We start from the raw sequence: 19,579 nt of genomic DNA on the forward strand, positions 1-19,579 counted from the left end.
GGTTTAAGTAACTTGCTCAGGATCATAGAGCTGGTAAGTATCTGAGGTTGGATTTGAACCTAGAAAGATGAATCTTCCTGACTCCAGGCCTGACAGTTACCAGGCTACCCAGTGCTTTGGTATACCTTTATTTTATAAATGAGCTTCTGATTATAAAGTGAATCTCAGAGAGGTTGAGCAGTCACATCCTAGTTTCTGAGGAAAAAATTGGCTCAGATCTTCCTGCCTCCAAATCTAGTTTTCCATCCACTCTATTATAAAGCCATTGGTTTTATAGTCCAGAGATATATAGCAGCACCTAGAATATACTGGTTTTGAAAATATTACCTTTCTTTTGGTTATTCGGGATACATCTTATTTTCATCCATCCATCCATTTATCCATGAAAACAACCATTTGTTCAGTGTCTTAAGTACTGGATATTGTTTTATTTAATATTATTTTGGTAAGGAGAAGGGCCAGTTCTTCATGTGAGACTAGAATGGAGGAGATAGGTGCAGAAGACATTTTAGGGATGGGAGATGAAGAGCTCTTGGTGAGTGACCTCAATTTTTCCCCTTGAAATATGAGACAAAGCTCTGAAACTGTGAATTATTGTTTCTCTGTGTTGTAGTCCATTTTATGCATATACTTCTCTAATTTTTTTCATTTTTACTGAAATCAGATGATTTTCTCTCAATATCTCATTTCTCTAGACTCAATAGTTCTAACCAAAGCAAACTTCTACCTTCTTTTTACTATTACTGGGGGAGGGGAATGGGGAAAGGAATGGTGTATATTTGAGTTCTGTTAGAACACATAATATATAACACTATTATTTATATAGCTTTCTATACCAGGCACTGTGATAAATGCTTTGTGATTATCTCATTTGATCCTCATAACAATCCTGAGAGATAGATGCTATTATTATCTCCATTTTACAGATGAGGAAACTGTGGCAAACAGAATTTAAGTGACTTGCTTAAGATTACACATTTTAATAAGTGTCTTAAATTGGCTTTGAACTCAGGAACATGAATCTTCCTGATTCTGCCCCTACATATTTCTCTTATTATCTTGGATGTAAATATCAACATCCTTGATATTTGATATAACAGTGTTTCCCTCAATTATGGAAGGTTATTTTCTCATCCATTCTGGTATTCTCTTTCATTTTATTGATAACCTAACCCATTCTCATCTAAAATTATGTTATGCTTCCCCCTCCCCCCCCTGCCACCTCTGCCATTTGTGCCTTTAGCATTGCTTTGGTATATTTCTTTAAGAAACTTTTTTGGTTCTCTTTTTTCTTTTCAGTTGGTATTTCCCAAGCTCCACCCTCACCCCAAACCTAACAAGTTTTATTTAAACTATTTTGATACAGTCCTTAGTACTACATCCTTTTGTCTTTGCTCTTCCCTTCCCATTTACAAATGGTTTCTCTAATTTTGTGGTTTTACTTATATTATTTATTTTGTCTTGTCTTTACTTATTATCCTCCTTCTTTCTATCTCCTCTCAGTTAAAAATCATCTCTCTTTTCTCTTCTCCAACTTTAAAAATATTAGTATTTCCCCTATATCCAGGGCTTTTTTATTTCTTTTCTTTTTTTAGGATCATTAACTTTTATTGTTTTTTTTTTTTTTTACAAAAATAGCAAATTAATTAATTTTTTTAATAATAGATTTTTATCTTTAATATATATGCAAAGTTTGGAGCAGCTAGGTAGTACAGTGGATAGAGCACCAGCCCTGAAGTCAGGAGGAGCATCTGAATTCAAATCTAGCCTCAGACACTTAACACTTCATATATATATATATATATATATATATATATATATATATGTGTGTGTGTGTGTGTGTATTGCAGTTTTCAATATTCATCCTTGCAAAACATTATGTTCCCAATTTTTCTCTCTCCTTTCCCCCACTCCCTCCCCTAGACAGCAAGTTGATTTTATTTGTGTGAAGAGTATTTTGTAATTGTATAGTTCCTATGTATGTCTTGGCAGATGAACTCCCAATTATTTTATACCATTTGCAGTGATTTTTAATGAAATTTCTCTATCTCTTCCTGCTGGACTTTGCTAGTAATATCTAGAAATGCTGATGATTTGTGTGGGTTAGTTTTACATCCTGCAACTTTGCTGAACTTGTTAATTGTTTCATCTAGTTTTCAGTTGACTCTCTAGGATTGTCTAAGTAAATCATATCGTGGCAAAAAATGATACTTTTGTTTCCTCATTGTCTATTTTAATTCTTTTAATTGCTTTTTCTTGTCTTATTGCTCTAATTACATCTTCTAGTGCATTATCAAGGAAGCATTTTCAGTTTAGAGAGAGAAATGTGAAAGTTGACATAGTTCCTCATAGAGGAACTCTCTCTCCACAAAGCAATTTAAGGTAACATTTAAAAAATTTTTGAATAAGAATCTTTGAATAAGGTCTCACTCTGTTGAAATATAATTTTGAATTTACATTCTCTTCCATGAAATAGAACAATAGCTACTTAATTAATCTTCCCTGAAACTATTCAACTTTTCTTGATCACTTCCCCCCAAGAATCTCCAGTGGCTTCCTCCTTGAAATCAATTCTCTAATTCATTTTGAATGGGAAAGGAAGCTACTACTTTTATGTGGGAGCCACTATGCTAATCTGGGGATGGGGAAGTCAAAGATTTTTATAAGACAAAAGGTACTTTTTGGATTCTAAATTTAGTTATTATCATTAAATCCATTTTCCTGAAATCTTAGGTTTTTTTTCCTTTACATTTAACACACTTGCCTAAAGGGGAAAGTCTGGAAGTAATGATGCGCTAGGAAAATATTTATTTTTTAATATTTTTTGAAGCAGAATTTGGCACATGCTCAGAGAATCTATAATAGAAGTACTCAGATGTGAAATGACAGGAAATGCTTCATGAAAACTGACTTCTAAATCTAGAATTCTTCCTTATGCCCCAGAAGCTATCTTGCCCCACCAGAAGCTATCTCCCCCTTGCTGTCTTCTTATTCTGAAAGATTTTTTTTGCCTCTGTGCCCAGCACCTTTCCTCCTTTACCCATAGGTGAACTCCTCCTGAAAATTTTATTTTAAAGAAGTTCTCAAACCACTCATACTCCAGCCTTCACTTCTCTCTAGCCTACTCCTTACTCTCCAACTTCTCCTTCATGTCCCTGTGTAGGTCCCATCTCCCTCAATCCTTATATTTCACTCCCTTTTATGCATGTATTATCTTCTGCCATTAAAATATAAATTGCTTGACTATTTTTTTGTTATTGATGTTCTCCTTGGCAATCTCTGCATTGCTTCTCATAGGGAGATTTCTTAGCTACCTTAGGTACTCTTTGGGGCTCACTAGGCCCACTCTGCTAGGCTGTAGCTTCCATCTTCTTCAGCTTTTGAACTGGGTGCCATCCTTAGCTGCCATCTTCCAGGAAAAGCAAGATCTCCACCCACAGACCAGGAGAAATTTCTCTAGTTCCATGTCTTACTTTGGGACCCAGCATCTCAGAAGAAACAGTATTCTGGTTTCACGTTCCAAGCCCTATCCTCTGGGCTCTCCCATGTCTAGAGCCCATATTCTCAGTTTTTTTCAAGTACCCATATAAATGAGTGAAAACCAAAAGGCAGAGAGGCAACTAACATATAGTGCATGAGGAGATTGTCTGCATTCTGGATCTTTCTGTATACAAATGTGCTCAATAGCTCAGAGGAATTTGGCTGCACATCCTTATAAATCATAAATTCATCTATTCAGTGTCTGAAAAGGAGAGATTCTTCCTCAGATATCTTGTCTTTTCCCCAGGATTTCATTGGTGACTTCCCCTTATCCTTTGTTATATGGATTTACATCTCATGCCATCCTTTTCATTGTCTTCTGTAGGTTTTCCATAGGTACAAATTGAATTGTACTGGAGACAATTCATATGGGCTAAATTTTTAGTGTGAGCATTTAAACTTCTGGAATTGACAAACATTACAAATTAGGGCTGGGTTTAGAGTTTTGTCAACTGTCTACACTGGAGAAAGTGAAGAAAATGCTAGAAATGCTGTTTATATTTAAATGTGTATCCTGTATACATTTTCCCTTCCCTGTTCTCCCTCCCTTAGAGTTGGTTGTTAAACATTTATCCACATTCTCTTATGTATAAACCTTTTATTTCTTATTTTTTTGTAAATCAGGGACTGGACATTTCTGGATAAAGCAGCTTCTTCTCCTAGAAGTGATGACATAAAGAATTACAGTTAGGGGAGAGATCAACCAGGAATAATCAGAGAGACAGGAGGTGCACAGTTCTAATGACTGGGTCTCTGTTGAGGAGTTCCAAGGCAGATATGTCTACCCCCATCCAACAGGTAAAGATATGTTGTCTTTCTAATACATGTATCCATGGCATCTCAGTCCATCTTGAGACTCGTGAAACTAAAGGAACATGATCTTCTGGTAATTGAAATGGGGACAAATGATACTGCCATCAATTGTCTAAAAAGTAGTGTTAAAGATCAGGAATTTTTGGCTGAAACAATTGGAGACAACAAGGACAAAAGAGATATTTCATTATTGCATCCAGCCAAAGGCAAGGGTTATTGGAAAAAAAAACGACAGATTTAGGATATGAACATTTAATTAAGATGATATCAGAAAATGGTATTTGGAGCATGGTTGAAAATAAGATGAATGATGGTCTCCTTACCTGAGATAAGATATTCTTAATACGACTCAGTAAAAAAAAGAAAAGTAAAGTAAAAAAAATTGTATTGAATATTATACAAACCTACCCAAAAAATAAAGTAAAAAAATAGTCCCTAACATGGAATGAGCTAAAAGGAGAAAAATGAGGTTGCAATCATTTAGGAGAAAGGTCCAATTCCTTTCAGTTTGCCGAAAGTATTGACTTTAAAAAAAGGTGGGGGGGGGGCATCTTATAATGATCCAGTCCTAGAAATGGAAGTCACTGCTTGTCCTCTGAGGAGTTTATCACATCCAATTAAGTTCTTCAGAAGAAGGAAGCATATACTCTTTCCATAAATCAGCTATTTCTGCTGCAAACATCACATCCTGTGTGACTGTAAATACCAGATAGAGGAAGGGACAGGAAAGCCTCAAAGGGTGGTTCATTAACAAGGACTTTTGTACCCAGAAGGAGGTCCCAGAGACCTTGAGAGGACAGAAACCATCCTAAGAAACTGACGGACCCCTCAACAAAAACTCACCAAGAGTTGTCAGAGGAAACAGGTAGGAACCATGAATCCTCTTTCCTTGACTTGAATTCCTGTTTGTGCTTTTTAGGAAATCATAGCATCATAGATTTCAAGGTAGAACAGGTTTTAGGGGTCATGGATGGAGAAATTGAGGTCATGGAGCTTATTAATTGGTCCAAAGTCACACACGTAGATAATGGTTGAGTTGGGATTTGAATCAAAGGCCTCTGGTGTCAATTCAGCTTTGAATTCTTTCCACTGCACTACACTGCTTGTCCCATTCCAGCTTTGGTTATAGTGTTTTGAGAAAATGGTGAGATCCAAGCAAAGTGAGGTATGTCTCTGTTGTGTATGGGCAATCACATAACGAGAGAGAGCCTTATCGAGAGTCTTAGATTTTCAAACCATCTTGCCTATCCTTGCAGTAATTCCATGAGCTAGGTTTTATGAACCTAATATGAACCCTTTTTTACAGACAAGAAAACAGAGTATCTGCAGGATTCACGATCACCAGAAGCTTAAAAAAACCCCAAAATAGATTGACATGTTTGTGAAATAGGAAAACAAAGTGATCAGCAATGGATAAGCCCAAATAATGTCCAGAAAGTTTTATGACAGTCACTGCTACATATTGTTTTGCAGTATCATTACCAGGCATTCAACAGCTTTGTAATGGATTTGCTGAAGCCTCAGGTTGCAACCTCTGAGTCTTCATACAGAGTTGTAGGATGTAGCTAGCCATCTGGCCCTAAGGGGACTGGATAGAAAGGCATGAACCGTGGTGCCCCCCTCTATAGGGCATATACACTTCGGACCCATTGGGTTAATGGGTTTGTAAGAAACAGAGGCGTCCACCCCTTATCCTTCCTTCTCTTAGAATCTCTTTTTGTGAACAGAACAAGGTGAAGCTCACTGGACCATGGATAAAATATCTTGCTTCAGAGGGAGCAAACAGAGAATGTCAGAGTTGGGAGGAGACTTAGAATATAAAACATATAAAATATGCAGTTGGAAGGCAGTGCAGTTCAATGGAATGAGCTCTGGATAGAAGGATTTGAGTTCAGATCCCAGGACAGCAATTTCTTTCCTCTTTGACTTTGGACATGCCACAACTTCCCTGGCCCAGGTTTCCTCATCTGTAAAATGAGTGAGTTGGACTGGGTGACTGCCAGTCTCCCTTCCAGCTCTCCATTCATAATCCAGTGTCCTTGAAGAAGTGAGTTAGTCTGTGTGTGTTGATTTATTATTTGACTTCTACACCTCTTCTGGTAGTCCTCTAAGTCAAACACAATGAAATGGAAAGACCATTAGCTCTAGATTCAGAGGTTCTGGGTTTACTCACTTCAAATGCTGACCACCTGTGAGGCTTTGGACAAGTTACTTCCCTTCCCCTCAGGTCTCAGTTTATCCATCTCTGAAAGTAAAGCATTCCATTAGACTGCCTTTACCTATCTATAAAACAAGAGGATTAAATTAAATGGAGCAGAGAGTTTGAGAAGAATTAAAATTGAATAGACTATAGGTTCTGATAATCTGGAGATCATCATCACCGTCTTTATCATCATTTATATAGTGCCTACTATGTGCCAGGCACTGTGCTGAGTGCTTGACAAATATCCTCTTCTTTGATCCTGGGTAATTGAAGAGAATATTTTTTTTGCTTGTTTGTTTTAGTTTTTGATTGATGAGCCCAGAAACTAGATTTCAAAGCATTGGGCTAGTGAGAGGTTAAGAAGAGGAAACAATGAGTAAAGAAATTTTTCAAAGAGCATGTCTGAGAAAGAGAAAATCTATCCATCCATTTCTCCATCCATCTGTCTGTTTGTCTATCTATTGTTCTGTCTGTATATCTGTCTCTTTCTGTTCTATTTATCTATCTACACTCATACATATATCTTGAGATCATAGGAGGGTCTAGTGACGTTTGTTTTATTTTATTTATTTATTTATTTATAAAACATGGAGGAGACTTAGCTATGTTTGGAGTCAGTATGAGAAGAATGAGTAGAGACACCTAAGTATTCCAGTGGATAGAACTTGGAGATTCTGGGAACAAGACCACATGATTGGCATCCTGCCTCCAACATACTATCTGTGAGACTGTAACCAAGTCACAGCCTCTGTCTGCCTCACTTTCCTTATGTGCAAAATGGGAATGATAATATTATTGACCTTCCAGGGTCATAGTGACTATATCATATATCAAACGACATTAATATTTGTAAAGTGCTTTGCAAATCTTCAGATGCTTGCCATGATTAGTATAGAGGGCAACACTGGGGATTCAAGAGAGAAGGGGAAGGATTAAGGACACAATCTACTGGAGAAGATGGGAAGAAGAAGAATCAAGACGCATGAAGAGAGGTGGTCCTGGACAAGGAAAAAGGCTAGTCTTTGTCTGAGAGAGTAAGAGATGATGTCTGGGGGATGAAGAGAAGAGGGAGTTCATGTTGAAAACCTCTAGTTTCTCAGTGAATTAGGGGCAGGGTCTCAGCTGAGAAGTTGGGATTTATGTCTGGCTTAACCTCTTGTAGGCTCCAGAGGATATAACCAGGATGGGTGAGTGGCAATTTGTGAAGTCAGGATTTTGATTTGACATGAGGAATAGAAATGTCTCTGATGTTTCAAGAGAAACAAAAGTGGAATGGGCTGGGGAGGTAGTGAATTCATCTTAACTCAGACTATTCAGGCGGGATGATATATAACTTGTTCAGAAAGTTATATAGAGGGATTCTCTTTGAGGATGGCTTGGACTCGGTGGTATCTGGGGTTCCCTCCAGATGTGCGGTTCTGGGTTCTTTGCATACAGTTCAATTCAGTAAGCAGTCACCAAGCACCTACTGTATAAGAGGCTGTGCTAGGCTCTGGGGACCCCAAAGTGAAAACCAAACAATTCCCATGGTTCAGGAGCCATATGCTGTCAGGGAGACACACAAGGGAGTAAACAATGTGCTCAAGGCAAAGCATTGAGGCAATGACCTCAAGGCTGAGGTCACATTTGAAGTCAGGTTCTCCTGACTTTAGGTCCAGCACTTTTACCTGTACCACCTAGCTGCCCTAAGGCTCTTCCAGTAACTATCTGTGGTATCATATCACAATAGTCTCTTTCTATTTTCCTCTTGTGTAAAATAGGGTGGTTGGACTGAGTTATGTCTAAGGCCCTCCCCTGATGCAAATGCTCTTATCAAGTCGTTACAAAATCAGTGCTTAGAGAATGTTTTCAGAGGAAGGAAAAAGGGTGAGGTTTGTATTAGAGGAAATACTCCCACTGACAAAATCATGGGACATCTGAAATCTTAAAGAAATTCAATAATATAACAATTATTTATCATTTTTATCAGTTATTAATTACAATGATGACATTCTTATGATTTATTTTTATTAGGTACCTAGATAGTATAGTTGATGTAACATTAGTTCAAATCTGACCTCAGACACTTATTAGCTGCTCAATCTGGGCAAATCCCTTACCCTCTCTCTGTTTCAATTTCCCCATCTGTAGTGTGTAAATAATAATACTGCTTACAGGTTACTGTCATTTATGAGGATCAAAAGAATATTTTTCAAGTGCTTTTCAAGCTTTAAGGCTCTATATAAATTCTAGGTAGTCTTGTTAATAATAATAATCATCATCATCATTTCTTCTTTTTCTCCTGTCCTTTGGTCCCACATAGTAATTTATATTTTTACCTTGCTTCAAGATTTACAAATTTATTTTCTCATCCCCAACTCTGTGTATAGATCTTGCAGGCATTATTATTGCCATTTAGCAGATGAGGAAATTGAGACTAAGAGAAAGTAGGGCCCCCCTCCGCCCTCATGATCCCACAGCTGGTCAGCATCACAGGCAGGATTTCAGCCCATGAGCTATTATTACTACCTATAGCAGGGCTATTCCATCCAGTACCCAGTCAGTGTTTAGACTGATTCAGTGATGGTTTGATTTAGATTCTTCTTTCCCCTCCAAATGTTATATGAGTTCCGCCAGATGAGAATCCTAAATCTTTGAGAATCATCTAACAGTCTCGACACATCTTACTGTCTCTTCCAGCACCAGCTACGACATCATGACATCCCAACCCGGGCCCTCTGGCATGTTCATGGTTCTGACTCCCAATGGAATCAGCATCCCCCAGACGCAACAACCTGAGCCTTCCTCTTCATCAGACAGCAACCTGAAGAAAGGGCTGAAGGAGGAGTCCAAAGCTCTTGGGGTAAGTCCCCCTTCTTTCAAAAAGGAGCCTGAGGGAAACCAGCCAAATCTCAAGGTTTCAGTTCTTCTGTGGGCTTAGAAGCTAGTAACCACTGGAAGAATTGACATAAGGGGAGAGGGGAGCAGAGATTTTTTTTTTCCTGGGACTAGCTTGTGCTTTGCAGGCCCAGGGAACTGAAAATTATGACAGCTTTGTGGGGGTTAGAGTAGCACTTCAGAGAAAGGCCCAAACTTCCTCATCCAGGCCCCCAACAGAGAAAGAAATTGAAGAAAAATTACACAACCTTTCCTTCCCCACTAGCTCACCCTCTAGTTGTGTAAGAATGCTTAGTTCATAGTGACCTTCCTGATCCTATCATCAGGAAACACAGTTGGAGACTTCAGCAGAAGAGAGGCACATCTCATCTCTCTGACTGTTTTTGGGCCAGGAGTGGGAACACACAATTGATTTTCAACTCTCTCTTGGGTATCTCCTTCATGTGGAAAAGTAGCTGAACTGAGCAGAGGTCAAGCCACCTTAGTTCCCAGGAGCCATGACCTCGGATGTGTGTGGCTCCTGGAGCTGAGCCCAAGATCCCACGTGTGGCCTGACCAGGACCGAGTACCAGAGAAATATGATCTTGGAGTCCAGGAAGCTAAGGTTCCTTAATACACAGTATTTAGTAATGAGGAGCCAGAAGGTGGGATGTGCTGGAATCAGCTCTGATGGCCTGTGGGAGCTGATTGTTATATTTTCAGTGTGAACATTTCCACCTAGGATCTTAGCAAATACTACAAATGGAGATTGGTCCTTTTTGTACTCTTGAATAACTAGATTTAGAAAAGTAGAGAGAAATTGTTAGTTAATAAAGTCAATTAAACTTCAAATATCTTACATTTATTTTTTCTTCTAGAAGACTGGTTGTTAAACATTTAATATCACACCTCTGGATATCAGCCCTGTTTTCTGCCTCAGTCAGACTATATCTAGAGTTTTGTCATCAGTTCAGAGTGACACATTTTCTGAAGGACATTGATAAAATGGAAGCTAGAAACAGTTGAAAGAAATAGTATTATCAAAATTCCTTAATGTGAAGACCGTGTATTTTTAAATCAGCAGGAGTCAGGAATTCAGGTTAGGGGAAAATCGTCAGTCTTTATTCTCAATGAAGAAGGATCAGAGGTGGAAGAGAATGGGCAATAGCAATGTGTGTAGCTGAGTCAAGAAGCTAGCTAGACCAGCAGCCACACAACCAGCAGCTAGGAGTATGGGCCCAGGCACAATCTCCCCCAGCTTCTCTTCCTGTCTCTCTCTCTGCCTCTACCCACCAAAATCGTCATTTCCTATACAACACATTAGGACTTTCATGGAGAGTGGACAGGGACCATTCTTTATCCAATCATGTATATTAATAGAGTATAGCCCAATTACTATTTAGCCTCACGGACTTGGGACCTCAGTGCATCAACTCAAACCTCAGCCCATTACACCTTAAGAACAGAAAATCTGGTGAAGTTATAATAGCTATCAGCAAGTATCTAAAAGGCTATGGAAGAAAGGGTTAGACCTGTTTGCGTTGGCCTTACAGGGCATACCTTGGAACTATGGGGAGAAGCAGCAAAGGAACCAATTTAAGCAGAATTTGTGGGAAGCCAATGACCTTGTCCCAAAGCACAATGAACTGCTGGGGGAAATCTATAGAAAAATATTGGACAAGGACTTGTCAAATAAGTGTCACGAGGAATTTTTTGTTTTCACTGAGACATAAATTGAATTAGATAGGCACAAAGACTCTCCGCGATTTGACTATTTTTGTCTGTCCATTCATGAAAGGTATTTTGGGCAAACTGATATTTGGTTAACTGCTTTCAGGCAGCAGACACACTGAGGGTTCTGTAGAAAGTCAGTTGTGTCTGCTGAATGAGTTCCGGGGTTGTGAACAGAGCAGTTTCAGGTGGGTCATTGAGAAGCCAAAGGTATCTTGGGTCCCCTGTGTTAGTCTGACTCTGCCTGAAGGATTTTCAGAATCCTGTTTTCAGATTCCTAACATAAAATATATAGAATTATAAAGGAAACAAAATATTTGATATCATTTAAATAATAATAATTTTTTAAAAAGATCACTGATCCCAGGTTAAGATCCCCAAATCTAGACATTAAGGTCAATTATTGCAGATTGCAGGGCGAGGTTCTCCCTGTCCCTTGGAAAGAGGAATGAATCTGTTCTAAAACCTCCCATTTCTTTTTCTTTTTCTTCAGACCATCCAGATCTTAATGGGGCTGATGATTTTGAGTATGGGGATCATTTTGGCATGCATATATGATGACTCCTACTTCAAGTCTTCCTCTTATAAAGTTGTCAAGTCTGGGTACCCATTTATAGGTGGTGTAACGGTAAGTAGTGACTCATGCAGGAGGAGGGCAAGGCAGGAAGAGACCTGTCCCAACCTGCAGAAGGTCTGTTTGAAGGAAGAGCTGGGAGGTTTAGGCTCATTCTTTGTACTAATAACAGGAAGTGCTGGTGATGCTGGGGGAGGTGGCTTCTTTATTCTATCACTTGGGTGAAGGACACAAGCTAGGCAGGCTGGGGGAAGGAATACCTGGCAGAAAGTAACCAAGAAAGCTAATTAATAGAACTTTTTAAAAATTCAATTTTATTTACGTTTCAGTTCCAAGTTCTCTCCTTCTTTCCAGTCTCCCCTCCACTCATTAAGAAGGTGTATTTTTAAAATTGCTTTAGATAGAAGGGAGCCATGCCAGGTCTAGAAAATCTGCCCATCTTTGCTACCAAGTTTTTCTAAGTCTAGCCTTCTTTCTGTATCTCAGTATTCAGATTTATTCATTTCTCTTTGTTGTCGAGTTATTTTAATCATGTTTTACTCTTGTGATCCCATTTGGAGTTTTCTTGCCAGAAATATTGGAATGGTTGCCATTTCCTTCTCTTACTCATTGATAGATGAGGAAACTGAGGCAGACAGGATCACAAATCTAGTAAATGAATGAGGCTCAAAAGATGAATTCTGCTTTCTATCCACTGTACTACACAACTGCCCTTTGTCTCTGTCAATAAAGCCTTCATTTCTGCCTTGGATCTTATATCTGTACTTGTATGACTTCCTTTCAATGGCCTAGGCTGCATTGTGCACTAGAATATTTATTATTATTAATGTTGTATAATAATAATTATTATTATTGTATTACAAAATTATAGTAAATAAATAAAATACAATTGTGTGTAAAATATGAATAATAATAATAATGATTATTATTTCTCTTATTTTATCCAGACCCCTCTACTATTGCTCACCATTAGTGGCTCCCCATTGGCCCTTAATTAAATAAGTGCCTATCTTCCAGTATGATCTTTGAGGCTTCCTGATTTTGCTGCCTACCATTCATTTCTTGTTCTCTCTCAACTCATTTTTGTTCAACATGTATTCATGCTGTACCTCCTGTGTGCAGGGGGCCCTGGGTTAGATGCCAGGAATGGGAAGATGACAAACAGGGCATTCTTTCTAACTAGGGAGCTTGCCAAGGGGCTCCTGAGGGTAGGTGGCATAAGTAAGTGTGACCCAGGTCACAGGAACAGATGGCTGGGGTGCAATCCCTTCCTGCTGTGGGAGTCAGGGAGCAGGTGACATGAAAGCTGGACCTTGAAGGAAGGAATTCATTTGACTGCCATGATGGGAGGACATTTCTAAAATGGAAGGGAGGAAATACTGGGCAGCCACGGAAAGCTCAGCTTGGCTGGAATAGGGCATGAACAGAGAGAATATCACAGATTTGGGACTGGTACCCCCGGGGCTGGATCATAACTGAATCCTCAAGGCAGACCACTTCTCATTTGACAGCTGAAGAAACTGAGGCTCCAAGTGGTTAAGGTTTGTACCAAATGATACAGTAGTAGCAGGTAGTGTTAGGATTTAAGTTTTAAACTTTGAACTCAGCACACTTTCTACTGAGCCATATTGCCTCAAAGGAAGGTGAATGAGGCTGGAAAGGTAGCTTGGCGTCCTTAAGTGGGCCAGAAGGAGAAGGAGTGTGCACAGAGCAAGGATTATTAATCTAATCTTAGAAACTTGCTTTCTAACTATCTTGATATTTGCATTTCACAAGTTGGGTTCCTTTAATCCTTCCATGTTTTTAAAAACCATAACAGGAAGCAGGGCTCCTTCGGTTTCAGTAGACATTGCTTCAGAGGCCCATGTCCCAGAAGCATCAAGAAGTGCTACTGTCAGAGTAATAGGGAGCCATTCAAAGTGTGTGAGCAGAAAGATTAACCGTGGTCAGCCTGTACCTTCGGAGGTTTAGGCTGTTTGGGGAAGCGAGTTTTGCTGAGGCCTCAGACCAGAAACAGCTGGGAGACTATGGTCTCAGCATGGGTTGATAAGGACCCAAGTTCCTCACTTCATTCTGGCCTCCTGTTCTCTGGTAGCTTCATGGTCTTGCTCAGGCCCTTCTTGTTGGGACCTGTGAGGGCTCTCTGCAGTGCTCGCACGTTCTTCCCACTGTTTGCTACTCACCTCACCCCTCCTCATGGTTTTACTTTCTTAAATCCCAGACAAAGCCCCCTCTTCCACTGTCCATTTTCTAACCCTTGGACACAATCCAGGTCTTCTCCTCAAACCTCTTCTGGTCACTAGGATGGGCCCTTTCTCTTCTAACTCAGCCCAAGTCTGGCCTGTGAGTGTGTCCCATGCCTGGCCCAGGGACCCAGGGGTCATTCCTTAATGAATACCTGCTGGCTAAGTGGCCACTGTGGGAGCTGGGTCTCTTTATGACCTTAGGATTGACCTTGCCCCTTTCTCCTTTACAGTTTATCATTTCTGGATCACTCTCTATTGCATCAGAGAGGAAAAAGACGAAATCTTTGGTGAGTACCATAGATACCTGAGGCCTTGGCAAGCTGGAGAGCTGGCCACCTCATCCCATCAGTCTCATTGTTGGCCCTTGAGCACTACTTGAATCAGATTAAAGTTTAACTGGAAATGTACCCAGATAACTAGAGATACAACACAACGCAGATAATGTTAATTTGTGGTTTTCACAGTCAGTCTGTTTCTATGGGAATTTGAAGCCATCGAGTCTGAAGACATGGGCATAACCATCTGCAATATTAGACTGCAATGGAGGAGGAGAAAAAGGAGGAGGAGGAAGAGAGACACACAGAGACAGAGAGAGACAGAGACAGAGAAACAGAAAGAAAGAAAGAGACATACACAAAAAGAGAGACAGAATCAGAGACAGAGACTAACAGAGACCAACAAAGAGAGAGACAGAGACAGAGAGACAGAATCAGAGACAGACTGACAGAGACCAACAAAGAGAGAGGCAAAGAAAAGAAGAGATACAGAGAGAGACAGAGACAGAGAAACAAAGAAAGAAAGAGAGACATACACAAAGAGAGAGACAGACAGAGACTTACAGAGACCAACAAAGAGAGACAGAGAAAAGAAGAGATACAGAGAGAGACCAAGACAGAGAAACAAAGAAAGAGAGACATACACAAAGAGAGAGACAGACAGAGACTGACAGAGACCAACAAAGAAAGAGACAGAGAAAAGAAGAGATACAGAGAGAGAGAGAGAGAGAGAGAGAGACAGACATCTATCTATCTATCTATATCTATCTATCAATATATATATAAAGAGAGAGAGAGAGAGAATGAAAGAGAATGAATTGTTTGCTGACAATGGTCCAGTAAAGGAAAGAGACTTCAGGAGCTTGTTGCCTTTCAGAGGCAGCGGCAGAAAGTGCAATATTTGGAGCCCCCTGATCAAGTCCTGGCCATATGGGACATAGAATTTCCCCCTCCCTTTTGTCTTCAAGGTGAGATGAGGACTTGAGGCCTCCGTGGGTCTTTGCCAGCTCCATGCTGAGGGTCTCCCGTGTTCCTTGCTCTCCTCCATGGGCCTCATGGGCTTCTGGCTCCCCGTGGGTAAATCAGGGCCTTGTCTTTCAGAGCCGCTTCAGCCTGGCTGCCAATGTGATCAGTGGCATTGAGGCCACAGCTGGTCTCATCTTGCTCTCTGCCATCCTGCCTGAGATCCATGAAGATTTATCTCAGTGTCTTCACTCAACCCACCAAGAAAAACAGGACGACGATTATGTCCACAGTTATGACTTTAATGACTTCAATTCCTGGGCTTGCCACATGGCCAACTCTGCTCTCACTGTAAGCATTTTCAGACTCGGTGTCAGAGGGTGCCCTTGGTGCTGGGCAGGCCCTGGTCTGTTGGGTTCTGGGGAGAGTTCAAGTGTTTGTGAAAAGGGAGGAGAGAGCACCCTGGAGCTGGGAAACCTAATTATGAAAAGAGCCATTCTCTGGAGAAGCAGCCTGGTGGGATAGGCAATACTGAGTATCTCCTGCTTACCAGGCACTGTGCCAGGGTAGAGGAGGCAGACACTGGAGGCAGGAGGGGGAGGGGGAAGAAGACGGAGTCACTCAAGTCCTCAGTATCCCCAGAAATTCCTGAAGACAATATGTTCCTGTTCTGAACTGGCAAAGCCTGGATTTTTTCCCAAGAATGAAACTATTGATCAACAAACCTTAGCTACATCCTACTTCAGTTTACCCAGTGCTTTCTAGTCTTCCCTAAGAAACACATGAGATTCTCTCCATCTAACAGGTGGAGCAGTGGATACAGTCTTGGGTCTACTATTCAAATCTGGTCTCAGGTACTTACTAGCTGTGTGATCCTGGGAAGATTTCTTCACCCTTGTTGCCTCAGTTTCCCTATTTGTAAAATGAGCTGGAGAAGGAAACGGTCAACCCCTCCAGTGTCTTTGCTGAGAAAACTCCAAATGGGGTCATTGAGGGTTGGACAGAACTAAGCTACAAGAAAACTAAAGCTCTGGGAATTAATCCACTTCCCTGTGGGCCATGAGCTACTAAACATCACAGACAGGATTTGAACTTACTGGCCTATCAATTATTTGGCCTTGCTGCCAATCAGCTGAGTTGTGTGATAAGGGGAACATTTACTGTGATTTTTGTTGTTCCATCATGTCTGACTTTGTGACCCCATTTGGGGTTTTCTTGTCAGAGATACTGAAGGATTTGCCCTTTCCTTCCCCAGCTCATTTTATAGATGAGGAAACTGAGGCAGAGTGAAATGACTTGCCTGGGGTCACTCAGCTGCTAAGTGTCTGAGGCCTGGTTTGATCTCCTGAAGATGAGTCTTCCTGACTCCAACCCACTATTCTATCCATTGCCTCACATAGCTACCCAATAGCTAGATAAATTAGACTAGATAAACAAAACAAAACAAAAACAAAAGGATGAGGAAGAGGCAGGAAAATCGTAGTCTGATTGTCTTGTGGTACTTGGATTCCACAGTTCAAGGACCAGAACGAATCAAACCCTCTTGATGTCAGCCTTGCCCCCAAGTCTGATCATGATTCCAAAAATCCATTGATTGCACCTGCAGGCTTGGCTCCTTCAATTCTTGGGAGGGTCCCCCCAGTTCCTGAGGGAGCACTTAGCTTTCTGCTCTGAAGCAGTCCCTAGAGGTACTTCCAGGTCTCGAAGCCAATACCTCAGTTTACCAATGCCTTTCCAAGGTTGAGAGCCCCCTGATTCCTCAGACGTGACAGCCATTTGAAAGCTGTTTTGTTCTTGTGATATCTCTTGAAGTCATTGCCCAGTGATGTTCCATCTTTTCAGATGGAGAGGTTGGGCCTCTCAACGTGGGCTGTTCCCTTAGGTTCTAGGAGTAACCCATCGGTAGTGACTTCTGATCATGTACCTTATGGCGGTACAACCTAGGGCTTGAATATCTCCCCGACATCTGATGTTAGATGCCTCAACTATAGATGAGGGTGGGAGAGAGAAGATGGAAAAATCTGGTCCTCCACTGTTTGTCAGCCTCAGTACACAACTATTCCAAGCCTCAACAGCCTTAAGCTCCCCTGGATTTAGCTTTTACGTTTCCCTTGGACGTGGTTAATTTGTTTTCTCTGCCAGTGGAGATGTTCCTTTCAAAAAAAAGTTCAGTTTTCAGATGCGTCTTGTATAGGTTATTTAATATTTCATTAACACTTGGGATTATATTCTAGGCCTTTTGTGAATATTCCACAGAGCTGGGGAAAGAATCCTCTCCTATGTATTCTTTTATTGGTTTACCAGTATAGATAAGCAGGAAGAAGCCATTTGGGCCCCAAAGCCAACTGGGAAATGGTTGGCATATAGTTCCTGTCTCTATGGGGACTATGGTTCCAAGTCTGTGCCCATTTGGGCAGCAAATATGATTGTGAATAACCTAAGGTCTTGGCTGTGTGACAGGCCGATGGAAAATGAGTGGAAGATAAGGGAGCCCGGTCCTGAGGATTAATGAGCCTGCTCCTTGGGGGAAGAGGAAGCTGCTTTCTCTTAGAATTCCCTGTGCCTTCTGCCTCCCAGCGCCATTGCCAGGGGGACCCAGCTGGTCTCTGACTGGCTCTGGTCCCAAACTGTCCTTTCTGTGTTTGCAGGGGACTCTGTCTGTGATGTTTATCTTTACCGGCCTGGAGTTAAGCATCGCTCTGTTTGTGGCTTTCTTTGACTGGAGGAAGCTGTCGACAGAGTCTGATGGGGTGAGTGTCTCAGAACCACATCCAGGTCCGGGTTGTCTGGGAGAGGCCGATGACAGTGGGTGCTGGGAGGGAGACGTACTGTGGGCTCCTGTAGACACGGGCAGGGGCAGCTCCAGTGGGAAAGGCCTTCCTGGCCCAGTCCAGCTGTCGGGCCAGGAGCTCAGCGAGCTGAGGGCAGGGGCCAAGCTGACCGGATTCCTTTTGGCTGTTTCTAGGCTGTCCTGTTCCTATCACGTGGTCGCCACATCGCTTCCAACTTAAAGGCGTCTCTTTCTAACCCTGCCTATGAAGAGTTTGCGGCCTCTGCCTAGAAGATCCTGAGGGTTTGCTGTTGGGGCTTTGGAGGTCACTATCACGTGGGATTCACTGCCCAACAGAACTGTGATTCAAGGTCCTGCAAATGTCTGACTCTGATGAAGAAGCAGAAAATGCTTGTTTTTGGTTTTAAAGTCAATTTCTTTCTTCCACATGGGTCATCATCCGCATGGTTGTCCTTGCCTCAGCCTCATGGAGGGTTACCAAGAAACAGCATCTCTGTGGAGCATCTTGCAAACTGCCCCCAGCTTCCCCTCCCCTGCTGTTATCATGAGGCAGTGGACGGCCAGATGGGGAGGGGGTGCTGCGGCTTCTTCTGCTCAAATGGAGTCCTATTATTTCTCTCTCACGTCTGCCTTTTGCTGCTCTTTGCTTGGGCTGGAGAGCTGAGCCCCGGGCTCTTGCCAGAGCTGGGATGTTTCCCACATTCCCTTTGCCTCTCTAGGAGCAAAGCACAGGAGGCTTGGAGTTCAATCAGGGAAATGCTGCTGCAGTTTGCTTACTAATAAATTCTTTTTTTTTTTTTTTGGACTTTAAGACTTATTTTCTGCATTGCTTCTCAAGCATGTTTTTAAAGGAATAGGAAGCCTCAGAGGCAGATATGATAGGAGAGTGCGTGGAAATCACAGAAAACACAGGGGCCAGAGCATATCAGTGGAAGACAAAGAGGCACATCCTTCCTAACTTATCTAAGTTTTATTTGTAGCCTTCTCCAAATAATAAGTTCATAAAGGGGTCCTTCACTGTCTTATCCCGTTGTTCCTCCCTCGTTTCTCGTGCTGTCTCTAATCTAAGAATACCCCTCCTTGCTTATGGATGTTATGACTGTTCCAAGGGTTTTCCCAAAGGCTGACATTCATGGCCTCCCTGAGGTCTTGATCCTCCCACCTCACTCCTCAGCATTGGGAAGGTTTTGATTCCTGCAAAGTGATGTCAGAGTTGGATTAGACCTTGTTTCCTCTGAAAAGTTCTGTTAGCCAGCAGGAAAGGGACAAGAAGGAGAGGAAAAAGTCGGCCAGAAAATGGAAGGAAGTTAGGAGAAGTAGAAAAAGATAAATGGGAATGAGAACTGAAACAGATAGAAGGAAGGGAGAGAGGTGACAACTTCTCTCTGCTCTGTAAACATTGAGGGTCCCTTCTCTACACTGTGGTTGTACTAGGTTGTTGCTTAGGAGGCAAAACACACAAGTAAAATAGTCCCCATCCTCATGGAATTTACTTTCCACAAAAGAATATAGTACACAAAGGGACAAAGAAGAACAAGATAATTTAAAAAGAGACAGTGAGCAAGAGATAGAGAGACAGAAAGAGAA

At 41.4% G+C, this 19,579-nt stretch overlaps 1 protein-coding gene across 4 annotated transcripts; it reads left to right on the forward strand.

Moving 5' to 3' along the window:
* Nucleotides 1-8: 8 nt before the first annotated feature.
* Nucleotides 9-18,890, forward strand: LOC100927715 (membrane-spanning 4-domains subfamily A member 6D). 4 transcript variants are annotated; one of them, XM_023506464.2, is made up of 9 exons: nt 9-33; nt 4,165-4,338; nt 5,124-5,218; nt 9,236-9,398; nt 11,637-11,771; nt 14,194-14,250; nt 15,340-15,552; nt 17,850-17,951; nt 18,167-18,890. In XM_023506464.2, the coding sequence occupies exons 4-9, from the start codon at nt 9,252-9,254 to the stop codon at nt 18,260-18,262; spliced, it is 750 nt and encodes a 249-aa protein (XP_023362232.1). In that variant the 5' UTR covers nt 9-33; nt 4,165-4,338; nt 5,124-5,218; nt 9,236-9,251; the 3' UTR covers nt 18,263-18,890. The 4 variants fall into 4 exon arrangements, with proteins under 4 accessions (XP_023362232.1, XP_012408214.1, XP_031798838.1 ...); XM_012552760.3 differs by having other exon boundaries at nt 5,127-5,218; XM_031942978.1 differs by lacking the exon at nt 9-33 and having other exon boundaries at nt 4,092-4,338.
* The last annotated feature ends 689 nt before the right edge of the window (nt 18,891-19,579 follow it).

Source organism: Sarcophilus harrisii, chromosome 6 (assembly GCF_902635505.1).
Source record: "Sarcophilus harrisii chromosome 6, mSarHar1.11, whole genome shotgun sequence".
NCBI classification, from domain to species: domain Eukaryota; kingdom Metazoa; phylum Chordata; class Mammalia; order Dasyuromorphia; family Dasyuridae; genus Sarcophilus; species Sarcophilus harrisii.